Source organism: Lonchura striata, chromosome 3 (genome assembly GCF_050655825.1).
Source record: "Lonchura striata isolate lonStrDom1 chromosome 3, ASM5065582v1, whole genome shotgun sequence".
Taxonomy (NCBI): domain Eukaryota; kingdom Metazoa; phylum Chordata; class Aves; order Passeriformes; family Estrildidae; genus Lonchura; species Lonchura striata.
The window spans coordinates 106,310,895-106,326,574 of record NC_140705.1 but is presented as its reverse complement, the minus strand read 5'-3'; the positions used below and the strand labels follow the sequence as shown (position 1 = coordinate 106,326,574).

Here is a 15,680-nt window from a genome sequence, read left to right as displayed (position 1 = left end):
TGTTGCATACATTGACTAAATCTTTACTTGTAGGAAGAAGAGGAATCTAATTCCAAGAACCAGCGAAATTACTGGCTTCAGGACTGTGTGTTGTCCTTGTCACCAACCAATGACCTGATGGTAATAGCTAATGAACAGAAAGCAGTCTTTCTAGTGCGTAAGTATCCATTCCACTGAGTGTTTATGCCAGGACACTTTATAGTAACCAGAGCAAGATTTGTTTGCCCCACTCCTTTCTGTTAATCCCTCAAGTCATATCTTCAAGAATTTTGAAGTATATTGTAGTACACAAAATGCATTTTCTAGGTGCTGTTTGTCAAATAAGTTGCTTTGTCTTTACTTCTCAGCTGTGTTTTGACCTTTTGGCAACTATTTTGCCACATGCATGTTTTAACTACCCAGTTGTTTTAAAATGCTCAGAGATATTGACATTGATTTTTCTCAGTAAGAATCCCTTAAAAAATGACCTAAGCCAGTATCGCATTTGGAAAGGAGCGTTCATATGAATTTTCTTGAAATTCCACCTTTGATAGAAAATTCTTGAATACTATCTTGAACTATTTTACTCTAAAGTAGGGCTCTGGTAGCTTTTAGAGGTGTCACTGCTAATATATGAGCACTGATCAGCATGCTGCTGTTTACAGATGTGCTGTTGTTTGAGGTTCTGGTCTTGCAGTGGGTGACATGTGAGGGAGATGAAGGGAAACATCCTGATATGGAGGCTATTATGGCATTTAAAAAAAAAAATCAGTGTTGAAACTCAGATTTGCGTAGTTGGGCAGATTGTATTGAGTTGTTGTACTGCTTTGTCATTCCCTGCAAAGCTGCCTGTTCCAAACCTGCTGTAGACCAGTTGCTAATTTGTCATCAAAATTGGAAAAACAGCAGTACTCCTCATGAAGTTCTTAATGGAAAGAGCATAAAGAAGTGATTTAAATTTCTGGAGAACAGCCTCTGATGAACTTCACAGTGACAACTGTCCCCCACTGGGCAGAAGTGACCCTGTGCCTGAGGTTTTAGGTGTCAGACAAATGGCACAACGCTAATTTAGTTTTGGTCATCCATTGACACCTGGGAAATGATTCAACAATCAAATGCCAGCTGTAACAGCACCCTGTGAATAATTAAGTATGGTGTCTTCTAACCTTGAATTATGATGCAATGATTAAAGATTGTCAGATTGAATGTAGGGAACTTACATTCTTTTTGGTAGTTAAAACTAAAATTTTCTATTCATTGTAGCTCATGTTCAGTAGTGTTCCCAGTTTTTCCTTGCTTAGTACTTCTTTCCTAAGGATCACTGTTTCCTTAACTGAACCAAATTAAAATTTGATGGATTACTGTATAAATATTTTGAAACAAAACTAAGTATTTCAAAATTTTAGTGTCTTACTCCATGTAAATTTCTAAGAAAACATGAGTCCTTTAGAGAAGTCATTAAGAACGTATTTTTACTTTTATGCTCTTCAAGGTTTGTAATTGGCACTTAATCTAAATGTGGTAGGATGTATTGTACCAAAGAGAAAAATTAAAACTAGAACTATATTTGTGTGATGCAAAACATTGGGGTTTTAGAGATGCTATCTTTATTCTTCATGGCAGCTAAATGGAAGCACAGTGACAAGGGAAAGGAAGAAATGCAATATGCTGTTGGCTGGAGTGGCTCTCTGAATGTTGAAGAAGGGTAAGTTTTGAAATGCAGCTGTGATTTAAGATGTTATTTTCATGTTTAGCAATTAGTAACCTGCTTTTTACTTGTAATCTTTTTCCTTTCATTTGAGTGCATTTGTGGTTTTATGTATATTAGCATTGGAAACAAATACAGAAACATGGCTCATGAGAAACAGTATCTGCAAAGCTCACTCCTGTGTATTGTGTGGTATCACAGAACAAGTTCTTACAAATTAAAAGAATGGCTCTCTGCAAATCATTTGTGTGTATTTAGACATGCTTTCTATAAATTCTTGTTTTAGAAGGGAAAAAAGTACTCTTTTGAAAAATCTTTTATAGTAGAGATGAAATTTTCTTAGGGAATGTTGCAATTGGAAATATATGAAGTTGTTCTAGAAATACTTGTCTTCATTTTCAAAACCTCATTTAAACAAGCATAGTCACCTCTCTGATCAAAATACAGTTTTGGGCTCTAAGTCAGGGACTTGGAAAATTTGCTTTGGTCATACATTTGGTATTTATACAATATTTGCGCTTCATCTATCTTCAAATAACCAGACAGATGCTTTTTTGAGTCTCCCATATGGAATAAGATTTTGCACTTTGCTGTTACATTTGCAGCCTTGAGTTGCTGTCTGCCTTTGAATGTGTTCCCTGATGCCTTCAACCTTCTGTTTGCTGCAGGAGGTGTTGACTTCATCAGCTTCTCTCCAATCTGCAAAAATCACAATCCTCTTATAAATATGCTGTTGCTATGTGCTTGAAATTACCCTGACATCTTTTGTAAAAAAAAAAAAAAAAATCTGTTTGATGGTTTGTTTCTTACTACGGTTACAGTCCTGAGGGATGCTACCCTATGAAACAGGTCGCTCTGTTTAGATAGGGGCACTTATATTCAATACATTTTGATTTATCATTCTGTGGAAGTGTTAATATGTTAATTACTGTCAAATTTCAAAAGACTTGACTGGTTTTTGTAGGTTTTTTGTTTGTATTTTTTTTTTCTCAAAGTTGTCTACAACTGAGACTGTTCTGTGTTGGCTAAGCTTTGCTATTGCAAGATAAGATGTCACTGAGATATTTAATGTTGCTTTGAGAATGTAATGAAATTGCAACTCATCTCAGCCTTGCATTTAGAAAGCTTTCCTTCTCTAATTGTCTACCCTGCTTATTTAGCCACTCTTTGGGAAATGGAGGTGACCTGAAATATAAATAATAAACAGTACTGCTGGAATTTATGCTTTAAGTGCTGTTTGGGATGTCATCTTGACTTCTATGCTGTCTCATAAAATCTTTGTACCTTCTGTTTCCCTAGACAGTGTAAAACTTTGAACTGTTACCATGATATGGTAACAGTTAAATAACTTCTGATTTGAGATATTGAGGCCTGCTCATCTGCTTGCCTTCTGCATGCTTTGCCTGTCATTGAGCATGCTCAGTTATTGCATTAACTGGGAAGACCATATTCAAATGCTCTCAAATTATAAGGCACTGAAAGGCGGTGGATATAAAATCTACCTAGTTGCATATTTCAAAAATTTATTTTGATATGTATGGTTCAGTTAGCTCTTAAAAAAAAACAAAGTGTTTTTTTATGATAGATCATTACAGATCAGAAGAAATAATTTACCTTTAGGCACATGAAATTCAGCTTGAATCTGCTGAGCAGTAGTGGCAGAATAATCAGTCTGTGATTTATGAAAGACAGCATTAACAAGGTACAAAAAGTCTCTTTCGGCACTCTTGAACATGTAATTGAAGATGTCTTTAAAATGAAGGGATTTTTTTTGTTTCTAACTGTGAATTTGATATATGGTGTGCTGCACTAATGAATTAAAACTTTCAAAGTGCTGACATGGCAGGATTTCTTGCATGAAGTAAAATTTCACAACAAGGGAAGCCACTAATTTTGTGTTTCTGTTTCTAGTGAATGTGTGAGTAGTGTATTGTGTGTTCCACTGGCAAGTCAGAAGAGGTAAGGATGTGTATGCATCACTAATGTCCTTACATGACACTTTTCTATGTGTCTGGCTTAGAGTGGGATTTGTTTTTGACTTGAGTGTATCTTTGTGAAACAGGAGCTCCACAGGCCGCCCTGACTGGACGTGCATCGTGGTTGGCTTCACCTCTGGCTACGTTCGGTTTTACACCGAGGTGAGTTTCTCAGTGGGACAGGACAAGGGAGCTCTTGGTGTAAACATCTGGGTGTTTTCAGCTTTGGTCCCTGCAGATTGTGCTTTTTGCCTTTCCCAAGAGAAGGGATTGAAATGTTCATGCTTCTTATCCTGTCTTTTCTAGAGTGGAGTACTGCTTCTTGCACAGCTTTTGAATGAAGATCCTGTCCTACAGCTAAAGTGCAGAACCTATGAAATTCCCAGGCATCCTGGTGTCACAGAACAGGTTTTGTCAGATTATTTCAAAAGCGAAGTGCCAGTGTTATGGGGTATGGAAGGGAGTCTTCTCTGTGAATGCTCTGTGTCCTTTACCAGTTTTTGATGGGATGGACAATTCCTTAGAACAAGAGGCCCTTGATTTCTTGTTCTAGATGTGTTCATGCCTGTATAGTTTGAGAAGTCAAAATGTCTTTTGGAGTATTAACATTATTGATTTTTTTGTTTTATTTTTCTCTGTTTGCAAAGGAATACTTCATTCATGTTCTATTTATTCATTTCTGTGCAAAAAAACATAATAATGCATTGATGAAGGGAAAAACTTGACAGGTGCCAAGAGCTATTCATACTCATTCTTAAGAACTTATCTTAATTATTTCACAGAGAAGATAGCTGGAAAGTAAAAGAATGCTTATAGGGCTAGGTGCCTCCATGTCGTTATGAGTATTTCCTGCAGAGAAGGCTCTGCAGAACTCAAACTATTTAGTAAAGAAGGCAGCTTTCTTTGCTTTTGGCCAAGTTGGCAAGCTTTATGTGGAAAATGAACAAAATCACTGAAATTTCCAAGTTTTCTTTGTACAAATACTCACATGATTTAGTATGACATTTTTGGGATCAGTTTTGAAATACAGAAGCATTAAGGAATATGAATCTTGTATCACCAGATTAGCATTTACGTGCCCAAGTGGTAATTCAGGCAGGCATTAATCCAATTTCATAATTTGGCTTCCTAAAACTGTGATATTTACATTCTAGATGAACTTGTTTTTCTGTTGCCTTCAAAAGCTGCTGTAACTTATGTAAGCCATAAGATATATAAAGCAAACGAAGAAATTATTAGAAGAAGATAAAAATAGAAAACTATGTGGCTAAAATAATTTTTGGGAGAGTTTAATACTGAATTTCTGTAGCTTTGCCTTAGTCTGTTGCCTGTGGCTTGTTTAGTATTAATTCTCTGGATGTAATCCTCATCTTTGTGTAGTTAATAGTATAAAAAGCCAGAAAATAAGCTGTTCTAACAGTAGCAGTGGTTTATCTTTTGTCTCCTTTTTCTCATTTTTTTCCCCAGAACGAGGAACTAAGTATCTTGTACCCAGCAGCAATTGTGACAATTGATGGCTTCAGCCTCTTCCAGTCCCTTCGTGCATGTCGCAATCAGGTAGCAAGAGGTACGTGTAAAGAGAAATGTTTATTTTTCAATCTGGTAATAGTTCCTTATTTTTTAGGAAATTTGCTTAAATTAAATATAAAATCAAGGTGGAATTTAGATCTTCTTCCTTGTTCATCAATACATTGACACCTACTGCATTCAAGGATGTTTCTTCCTTTACAGAAAATGTTCCCAGAGCCCAAGTTGTCCAAGTAGTATTGACGGTATTCTACATGCTCACCATAAAACTGTACACTGGTTTTGACTGGGATAGAGTTAATTTTTTTTTCCCAGTACCTGGTATGGGACTGTGTTTTGGATTTATGATGAAAACAGCACTGCATGCTGATGTTTTAGGTGGTGTGGACCACTGCTAGGTCAGTGTCAAGGCTTTTTTTGTTTTTCACACTACCCTGACAGTGAGCAGGCTGGGGGTTTCCAGAAACTTGGAGGGACACAGCTGGGACAGCTGACCCCAGCTGACCAAAGAGATACTGTGTGCCATATGATGATACTCCTGGAAATAAACCTGGGCAATCTTCAGAGTTATGGCATTTGATTTCCCAAGCCACTGTTATGTGTGATAAAGCTCTGCATTCATGGAAGTAGCTAAATAGCTGCCTGCAGCTGGAGTGCTGTAGCTTCCTTCATTCTTGATCATCTATATTTTGGATAATAGATATTTTGAAAGTGACACTCACTGGTTTAGTCTTACCACTGTTCTCACCTCCCACTGTTATGTATCTAGTGAGTGTTCTGAATTTGCAAGTACTTGGGTGGAGAAGTTTCCACTTAAACATGCCCAAACTACAAAAATCAATTGTAGTTGCTTTTAAAATTGTACCATATATATATATATATATATATATATATATATAAAATATATGATGTGTATATATATACATTACCCATAATAGCTAGTAAATGCGCTATCTGCAAGCACGAAGTGTATTTATAATAGAATATCATGTGCAGTTCTATTTCAGTTAATTTTTAAAAAATGTTTTCATGACAGTAACTATTTCAAAAGGCCATTTTAACAGATGTTTTAATGTGTGTTAACTTAAAACTAGGTTATTTTGTGGGTTCAGATTGCATCAGGTGTTTTTTTTCTCTCTCTGATATGCTAGTCCTTTGTTGTTGACTCAGTAGAAATTTTTTTGTGCTTTATCAACTTTTGTCAGCTGCAGCATCTGGCAATGAGAATGTTCAGCCTCCACCATTAGCTTATAAGAAATGGGGTTTGCAAGATGTGGATATGATTGTTGACCATGCCAGTATTGGTAAGCATTTCTGTTTAATTTCAAGTATTTAAAAAATAAAATTAATGTTTTTGTGCAGTTAAGTTCTGGTTGAGAGCACTTAGTGATACTGGTTGGATAGAAATACATAGTGAGAGAAGGCTGTCATAGTAAGTGATCTCATTAACCACTATCAAAAATATTTTTGGTTTTCTTTTCTAGTCTGATTGAGTCTTCCCTCTTACAGCTGTAACTGTCTTGTTCTTTGTTGTTTGGTAAGAAACAGCTAAGAGAGACCAGATCAGATGCATTTATTTCCATTTCTGTCACAACTGTCTGGCAGGCAGGTTAAGACTGGTATGGGTCTTTCCTGAGTCTAACACATAAGGAAGATTAAATTTGAGATGTTTCCTTTCCAAAAAGGACAAATTGATTTATAGGCTCTCAAAGACTTCTAGCCTTCAGGAATTTGCAGAAGCCTCAGTTCTTGTGCATATCTGAGGGACCGTAAGCTTAGTTTCTCTTCCACCCTTTCTACAAAAGCAGCTAAGAGGTGAGAAGGCTGATATCAAGGCAGGTGAAGTGAGTTTGGTACATGTATTTTCGCTGCTGAACTCTGCTGAATTTTTTTTCTTCTGAACAAACCAGATGTGCTTTATAATTAATCCAAATCCATTAGGTTATTTCTGCCATGTTGTTTGGCATTTCTATGGTTAAAGCTGTTCCTCTTCCTTTCCCCTGAATGCTGGCTTGTCAATCAAGAAGGCAGGAATATATTATGCTTTTAGAGCAATTGCATGCCTCTGTTCTGAATGTGTAAGACATTCACTTTAATGTTTTTGTTAGGCATCATGACACTGTGTCCTTTTGATCAAATGAAGACTGCCTCCAATATAGGAGGATATCATGCAGCTATAAAAAACAGTCCACCTGCCATGTCCCAATATGTTACTGTTGGAGCCAATCCTTTCACTGGGTTCTTTTTTGCCCTGGAGGTATGTACTACAAAGCTGACTCGCTGAAACTTTGAATAATTTATCTTTTTTCTGTATGAATATTTCTGAAGTATTCTTATGTTCATTTATGTTGCCATTTCCCCTTCTTGATCTTCTGGAACTGGAGTGATTTGGAGTGGATGTGATAGTAGTGTCTAGTATGGGTTCCTGCTACTGAGAAATTTTATCTTCTATCTTAAATTGAATGTGATAAGTAATTTCTTCAAATTTGTTCATTTATTGCAAACTAATGTTTTTGAAAAATTATGTTGGTATTGTGTAAACATGCATCTTATGGATATTTGGAGGCCTTTAGTCTTTGATTCAACATGACCTGAGTACATTGTAGTGATTTCTTGTAGGAGAAACCTGCATTTTTTGCTTAACTGTGGCATACTTAGATAATCTTCTATTGTATGGGAAGAAAAGGATGTCAGTGTAGCTGTGTCTGTACATTCAGACCCTACGTGCATGCTGTCCTTAGCAGGATTGAAAGTTAATTGAAAATTCTAGAATTGGAATTTTGGTTTTTGCTTTCCAACAGGTTTGTGAAAACCTGCTTATGTTGATATTTGTAAGGATGTCAAAGCCATACCCCAGCCAGCACTCTATGATAGATGATACACAGGGTATTTTAAACTTCTGTTGCAGACAAACATACTGAGCTATCAGTGACTTGCAGGAGGATTTTGAAATTGTAAGGAGATGTCAGAATGGCTTTTCTGGGGGCAATGAATTTAAATTTTGCAGTCTTGAAGCTATGCTTTCTGAGTGGAACTCCATAGGAGGCCTGAATGACTATTCTGCAGTTGGGTTCAGTTTAAGAACTATATCTTGGCTTTCTAGAGATTTTGTTGCTTCATTTCAGGGTGGTTCAGACCTGATTATTTCTTGTCTTTCTAAACACTTTATTCCTGTATTCCAGGGTAGCTCACAGCCACTGTTGTCTCATGTTGCCTTAGCAGTTGCAAGCAAACTGACTTCAGCATTATTTAATGCTGCCAGGTAATAAATTTTTTTTAAATTTCATAGGGTTTTTTTTTTTTTTAGTTTTAGCTGCATAATATTTTGAATATTTTTAGGACCATTAGTGTAATTCTTGTTATGTTCTTCTGTTGCAAGCGGCTGGCTTGGTTGGAAGAGTAAACATGAAGAAGAACCTGTCCAAAAACAGAAACCAAAAGTGGAACCTGCAACCCCATTGGCAGTGAGGTAAGTTGGTTTTTTTTTTTCCACTGTCAGTGCTTTGGATGTCTTGTGTTTTTAATTATTTAAATTATCTTGAAAGGTGTATAATTGAACATGTGGCTGTAAGCAGTGATGGTAGTTTGCAGGTCATTTGTTTTAAGCTTTTTTGCATTTCAGATTATCATTCTGGATAAATAATTATTCATCTTTCCCTTCCAGTGCATGGGTTTATAGTTACTGTACAGTCATTGCCTGACAGTGCATGACAGTGCAGTCATTTATCCTGCTTTCTGAACTTTGCTTTTTCAGTAAGACTTAGGCAGAGCTATGAAATATCTTGGTAGGCAGAACAAGAACTTTTTTTATTATTTGCTCTTAATTTTTCCCATACCTTCTGTTACCTCAAAAAAAGAAGTCTTAATCCTTAGAAGAAAAGCTAACTATTTCTGAAGAAAAGGATGTGTCTAGTGGCTTTGCTTCATTATTATTCTTTCAGATTTGGACTTCCCGACTCCCGGCGCCATGGTGAAAGGATATGTCTTTCTCCATGTAACACTTTGGCAGCAGTAACAGATGAATTTGGAAGGGTTATTTTGCTGGATGTTACAAGAGGACTTGCAGTTCGCATGTGGAAAGGTATGATAGTGGTATTAGTGTAGCAAATAATATTCTTCAAAACACTGGGGAATCTTATATTCAGTCTTAGAATTCCAAGAATTCTAGTACATTGCTTCAGTACAAACCAAAGTCAGGTGTAATATTAAGTCCATAAGGGTATTTTTGTAAATCCCTGGAATACTTATATGGCCTACAGTTAAAATTTGATCTGTTTGCTTTGTATTTTATTTTGGAAGAGCTTTAGCACTATTCCTCAAGGTTCTTTCTCTTAAAAAGTTCTAGTACCATCTTAAATTCTGCTGAGAAGATAAACTTTGAAAAATCACTAAGACATACAGATTATTAGATTCTCATTTCATCATGATGGCTGTGCAACAAGGGCAGCCTCAATTTCTTGCATTGATGTAATGTCCAGAGTACTGACCTGATGAGTTTTGGGGTGTTTTTATATCTTCTGAAGAAGAATTTGTTCCTCCACAAAGCTTTGCCGAAGGCTGCGTTTGGCCACTCTTTGGTGGGCCCTGTTCCAAGTCAATGGACTGGAGTTCTTTACAGGAGTCAGGAGTTGCACAATTTGAAACAAAGCTTAAGATTACAGCTTGATGTGCTAATTCTGTATTAATTTCTGCACACTAGTGACCTTCTGTCTTCTATTTACAAAGGATACCGTGATGCAGAAGTTGGTTGGATACAGACTGTAGAGGACCTTCAGGAGAGGGAAACTGAGAAGATGGATTCTTCTCCTTTTGGGAATGCACAGGGTCCAAGCAGGGTAGCTCAGTTCCTTGTGATCTATGCTCCAAGAAGAGGCATTCTGGAAGTGTGGAGCACGCAGCAAGGACCTCGGGTTGGAGCCTTCAATGTGGGGAAATACTGCAGGTAAGAAACAAGTAGCAGGTAGGCATGGTGGCTGTGCTGCTGCAATAAAGTGATATATAGCTATGCCAGGGGTAAAAGTGCTAGTGGTGCTGGCAGACACTTCCTGCGCTGCCCAGTGTTTCCACTGAATGCTGCTTATTGTTCTAGAGGTGGAGACTTCATCATATTTCATCACTCTATAGTCTTTTCTGTTAAAGGTGTTTAGCAGTTCTTAAACCTTAGCTTCATAAAACCTGTTGCCTCTTTAATTGTTTGTGGACAGGGTAGGTTGCTAATTTTATCAATTTTTTTATATTTCAGGTTGTTGTATCCTGGTTATAAAATAATGGGTCTAAACAATGTGACCAGTCAGGGATGGCAGCCCCAGACTTACCAGATCTGCCTTGTTGATCCAGTTTCTGGAAGTGTAAAAACTGTCCATGTACCTTTCCATTTATCACTGAGGTAAGAACGTTTTATGCTCTATATAAGTAAATTAATTTAATTATTGCTTTTGGAAACAGTTGGAGACAGTAATTCTGGTGGTTCCTTTTCAAGCTGAATAGCACTCTATAATAGTCTCATTGGTTTGTATGGATTAACATGATTTTCATTGTTGGGATGTTACCTTAAAGTAGCATAAATAATTAAAAAAATACAGTTTTATTGAATTATTACTTTTAGATCTCTTCACTAACACAATTAAAAATTCTTTTCCTTCAGTGATAAAAAGAGTGAACGAGCAAAAGATATGCATCTAGTGAAGAAGTTAAATGCTTTACTCAAAGCTAAAACCTCAGATCCAGGTAGGTTCTCTTGTATAATTTCTTAAGATTGTATTTTCAAAGAGCATTTGGATTATCTGTGTTGTAAGTGTGCAACCACAAGTACAATTGTGGTGCATTCTGATGGCTGTGTGTGCCATGAGCTATGATCTTTAAGAAAGTGGGGGTTTCTGTTATTTTGTTTCATTTTCCTCAAGCTTATTTTGGCAGCTTCTGCAACAGTGTCTTAATCTTTGTCTTGAACCCATGTGCACCTTAAATGTGGTGCAGGTTGACTTACTCTTCAGAAGGCATTTGAGAAATATGAATTGAAATTGTGATTGTCTTTGTTTGCAGATTTAATTGAAGCTGAAGCAAAGGAATTAATACTTGATATCAAATACCCTGCTACAAAAAAACAGGTAAACATTTAGAGTATACTTTAATATTAGAAAAAAATTACTGCATTATCAGGGTGGTAAATCTTTCAAAATAAGTTTTTTTACCCTAGAATTACTTGAAGCAAATAATTGAGCTGTTTAGAGTTTCTGTGTATTTTTTCTGGGTGGCTTTTTTACACCATATTGAGTGGAATGAACTTTTAACTTATGTCTTCCCCAAGGCATTGTCTGTGAATAACAAAGAGAGAGAAGACCTTTCTGTAGGAACAAATTATGCCACAAATATATGTGAAGGTGAAACACAGATGAAAAATCGTGATCAAAGTTGTGTTATTGTTGGCTGAACTTGCATGTTTTTACAGTGAGATTAAGTGAATGTTTAATTCTCTTGAATATCTGCTTAACAGGCTTTGGAAAGTATATTGACAAGTGAACGTGTGCCACTTTCGTCTCTCACAAACATCACTCAGACATTAATGGATAATTTAAAAAAGCAGGGTAGGTGGATACTGATTTTGCAAATATAGAGAGGCATTTGCACTTTCTCTGCAGTGCTGTAACACTGTTGTAGAAATGTTCTGTTCCACAGGAAGACCAGGCTTTGTCTGCTTAGTTTCAGTGCTAGCTATCATAGGATGTTGCTTTTCTATGTCTTTATTTAATGCAGACTACAAATAACTTGCTGGTAAATATGCTTGGCTATGCTTGCTGTGTGTCTAGTAACTTGTGATTATATTTTTTAAGAAACCAAACAAAACAAACTCAAAAACAACTGGTCTGGGTGCTTGTGTCCTGTTAAATCTTCCTTTAGAAAGAAGGTTCCATAGGCTTTTTCCTGTAGATGTTTTAATGTATTCTCTCTCTCCAGAGAAGGAAGTGAGGATGTGGCATGATCTGTGAATTTTAATATACTTGAAGCACAAAATCTGTGTCACTGAGAATCTGAGCTGCGGCCACATCTAGTATCTTTTTTTGGTAAACCTTGCTGAAATTTAAAAAATACTTCATGTTTTGGTAGGGATTTCAGAGCTTATGTCAGAAAAAGCCATTGCCAATTCAACATCTTTTGCTGAAAAATCAGAGAAATCTCTCCTTAATTTCTATCAGTGGTAGTTTCTTTTTATGGTTTTCTTGAAGTACACAGAGGAGATTGAGACCTTCACTACCTAAATTCTCTATCTCATTTTAATTCAATAGTATTACCCATTTCTGTTAGAACTCCTAAACATCCAAAAGAAAACAGAAACATGACTTTTAAATCTGAAGAGAGGTTGACAGACTACTATATTTCCTAAGGCCTGTGTGTTTGTGCATTTTTCATCATTAATCTCTTGTCAAACATAACATTATTTCCCCACAGTTACAATAAACAGCAAATTTTACTGATGTTCCGTGCTTCTAATTTCACAAGAGTAGTGTTCTATTTCTCCACTTCTGTCTAGTAGGTAAAAGATAATATGTAGCAGATCCTGGGCTTTGTGAACACTGTGGTTGTGAATTCAAAGTCAAGTAGTTCTGTGACAAGCTCTCTGTGTTTTTCTCTTTTTTTGGTAGGATTTTAATAGCTATGTATCAAAAGTGTTTAAGGATTTGTAAATGAAAATCATGTTTAGAAGCAGCTTCAGGTGAAACTTACGTATTCACTGGAATCTTTTGTATAGAAACATCATTTTAGGATCTCTCAGAAAAGCTTTCTTTCACGACTAATAAGTTGAAATAAAAGGGTGGGGGTTTTTTGGACATGTTGGTGTTAGTTTTCTATGTTATTTGCTTTAATTGTTACTGGAATTTGAATGCCAATAAATACATGAAATTTCTGAGACTAAGATTGCAAAAATACAGAAGGCAGCGTCTTGCTCTGGTGGTCAAGCCTTCTTCAGATGAGAGGAATATGTTTGAAGTGTCAGAATGAATAAGATATTATAGTTGTTATTCTTGATGAAAGAAAAAAGGAACTGTATTTCAGTTTTTGACAGTCTGTGGTTTTGCCTTAAACCAGGAGATGACAATAAATTTGTCTTTGTTCAGGAGAAGACAATAGATTTGTCACGTTGTCAACCTCCAGTTTTAAAACAAGCTTCATAGCTTTCCTCTTGTAAAAGTAATTCTTACAATAACAATAGAAATAATTCTTATAATAACCTCTTGTAAAAATAATTCTTATTTTAAGCTGCTCTGAATTGAATGTAATGATTGCAATCAGCAGTGCATCAAAAAATTACAGTGAGTTTCAGAAATCCTTCAGTTCTGTGTGTGTGTTTCACTATTCCAGGCTACATGTTCAAGTTCAAATGCAGTTTTATTTCTCCTCAGAACTGGAGTGTGTGGATGAAGGACTGCTGCAGTTTTGTGCAAACAAGTTAAAGCTGTTACATCTTTATGAACTGGTTAGCAAACTAAATTCCCAGAGCATACAGAAAGAGACTTCACCTTCAGATAATGTGAGTAAATTGAAAATTCAGTTGTCTTTTAAATTCAAGTGATGATTTAAGCATAAGAATATGTTTTCAAAGCCTCAGATAAAAGAAGTAGGTAAGCAAGTTACCCCTTTTGGTGGCCTGCAGCTTTTAATGAAGTAATTACTTATAATACTTTCCCTCCAGCCTTGTACATGTGTCTGGTAATTCATCTACCTAAAATTCTTTAGGAGACACAAAGCTGAGATACAAAGGAAAATAAAACCACAGTCTCCTGTTTTCAGTCCTTTATTCAAAGTACGTAGTGTGTTCTTCACTTTGGTTTTGGAGGGATATTTTGGGACCTGTAGAAGTTAAAAATTTTGATGCTTGCATAGCAGCATAATTTGGCATGCTTTTGCTATAATTTGTAAAACTGCTTATATATTTACAAAACCATACTGGTATTTTATAGGCTTGTTTACTTGATGGGTGATTGTTATGCTATGGGCAGAATCTAAAAATGGGAAATGTATCTGTTCTGGTCTTTAAAAAGGAAGCTAGACAAGCTCTTTGAGCAATGTGAATAACTGATTTGGAGATTATTTTGGCCCTTCTCAAAGATGTTTTTAGTGTTTGAAATTGAATATTTTGATTCTTCTGACTTTTTAAATTTTTACTATGTTTTGAAAATCATCTGCTTGTATAAGTCTTTTGTGAGATGATATTTTTTTGCTTTTGCTTTTAAGGACTTGGCTAAACTGCTTCGTCTTGAAGAAAAAGATTTTCATAGGCTTGAAACTCTACTGGAGAACTACAAGACAGAAAATACTCAAACTACCACTCAGTTGACTGATGAGAAGGATGACATGTTGTCTGTGAAAATGTTCTTAGAATATCTAGAATATGAAAAGGATGTGATTACTGTAAAAAATATGGAAGATGGAGAATATGTGGCTTTAGGTAAGAGCTATTGAGCTCAGTTACATTACTCAGACTGATTTTAATCTAAGATAGTATAAATATTTTAGCCCTTATTTGAGGCCTTAGCAACCCATCTTGCCTTGAAGCAGTATGTAACTGTTCCTTTTAGACTCTTACCTGGAATAAGAGTCTAAAAGGAGGACAAATCTTTTACATGACTGACTATTAATTCAAGCTAACTGCACCTGTGGATACAGTTACCTTGAAGCCATGGAACCACTGTTCATTCAGTTATTTAACACCACTAAATTGCACAGTGGTAACTGGATACTTCACAGAGCAGCTGTACCCTGCAGCTTCTTTCATGGTCAGAACACTCTGAGAGTTGAGTTAATGGCAGGACTGACTTCAACCTCAGAGATGGGGGAGCTGGCCAGAGGCAGCACAAGGCCATTAGGTGGGGCAACAAGGACCCCTAATTTGTGGAGTTGAGATTTTCAACAAAGTCCCTCTAAAATGTCAAATGATTTCATTTAGTCCATGGCTGTGGGCTCCGTCTGTCATGGTAGTCCTCTAGGGCAGGAGAAGTGGTGTGTGGTGTTGGATTGTTGCATGCTGAAACCAGTTCTGGTTCCAGCACTGCTGTGCTTGTCATGTTATAGCATCCTTGCACTTTGGCAGATTCATCACAATTAAATTGTCATTAATCTTGGTAATTTTTATTGTAATACCATTGATATTGCATATAGCATCTGTGGTAGTGATGCCATACAATATTATATAGCAATTAACATACAATTCAAGTCATTGTGTGTTCTCATCCAGAATCAAATCCCCTTGAGGTACACATCAGACTTCCCCAAGTGCATCCAGGTCCTTTAGCAAAAGCAGTTCCACAAATGGGTTTGCTTTTGCCTGAGACAGGAGCAACATAAACTCTCTTTTCCAGTGTATTTTTATCCCTTTCTAAGGAATAGTAGAAAGTACAGTAGAGTTTTGATTGGGCAGGACTAGTTTGATTGGCAGATCTCATAGTGCTGACCAACCAAGTGACCGTAGCTACCTCTGTATCCCAATGTTTGAA

At 36.4% G+C, this 15,680-nt stretch overlaps 1 protein-coding gene across 6 annotated transcripts in view; it reads left to right on the top strand.

Annotated features, from left to right (window-relative positions):
- The window catches only part of RAB3GAP2 (RAB3 GTPase activating non-catalytic protein subunit 2), a 42,162-nt gene that overhangs the window by 12,171 nt on the left and 14,311 nt on the right, over positions 1-15,680 (top strand). For 2 of the 6 annotated variants that reach the window (XM_085576077.1, XM_077781868.2), the window contains exons 3-20: positions 34-157; positions 1,603-1,684; positions 3,599-3,646; positions 3,750-3,825; positions 3,970-4,071; positions 5,131-5,230; positions 6,402-6,494; positions 7,299-7,447; positions 8,373-8,452; positions 8,570-8,659; positions 9,132-9,271; positions 9,916-10,132; positions 10,433-10,576; positions 10,835-10,917; positions 11,233-11,297; positions 11,684-11,774; positions 13,590-13,717; positions 14,422-14,635. In XM_085576077.1, coding sequence (XP_085432203.1) covers positions 34-157; positions 1,603-1,684; positions 3,599-3,646; positions 3,750-3,825; positions 3,970-4,071; positions 5,131-5,230; positions 6,402-6,494; positions 7,299-7,447; positions 8,373-8,452; positions 8,570-8,659; positions 9,132-9,271; positions 9,916-10,132; positions 10,433-10,576; positions 10,835-10,917; positions 11,233-11,297; positions 11,684-11,774; positions 13,590-13,717; positions 14,422-14,635 — 2,026 coding nt within the window. Of the gene's footprint in view, positions 1-33; positions 158-1,602; positions 1,685-3,598; positions 3,647-3,749; positions 3,826-3,969; positions 4,115-5,130; positions 5,231-6,395; positions 6,495-7,298; positions 7,448-8,372; positions 8,453-8,569; positions 8,660-9,131; positions 9,272-9,915; positions 10,133-10,432; positions 10,577-10,834; positions 10,918-11,232; positions 11,298-11,683; positions 11,775-13,589; positions 13,718-14,421; positions 14,636-15,680 lie in introns of those variants that run through there. The other 4 variants (XM_077781867.2, XM_031504241.3, XM_085576079.1 and 1 more) reach the window with 3 other exon arrangements.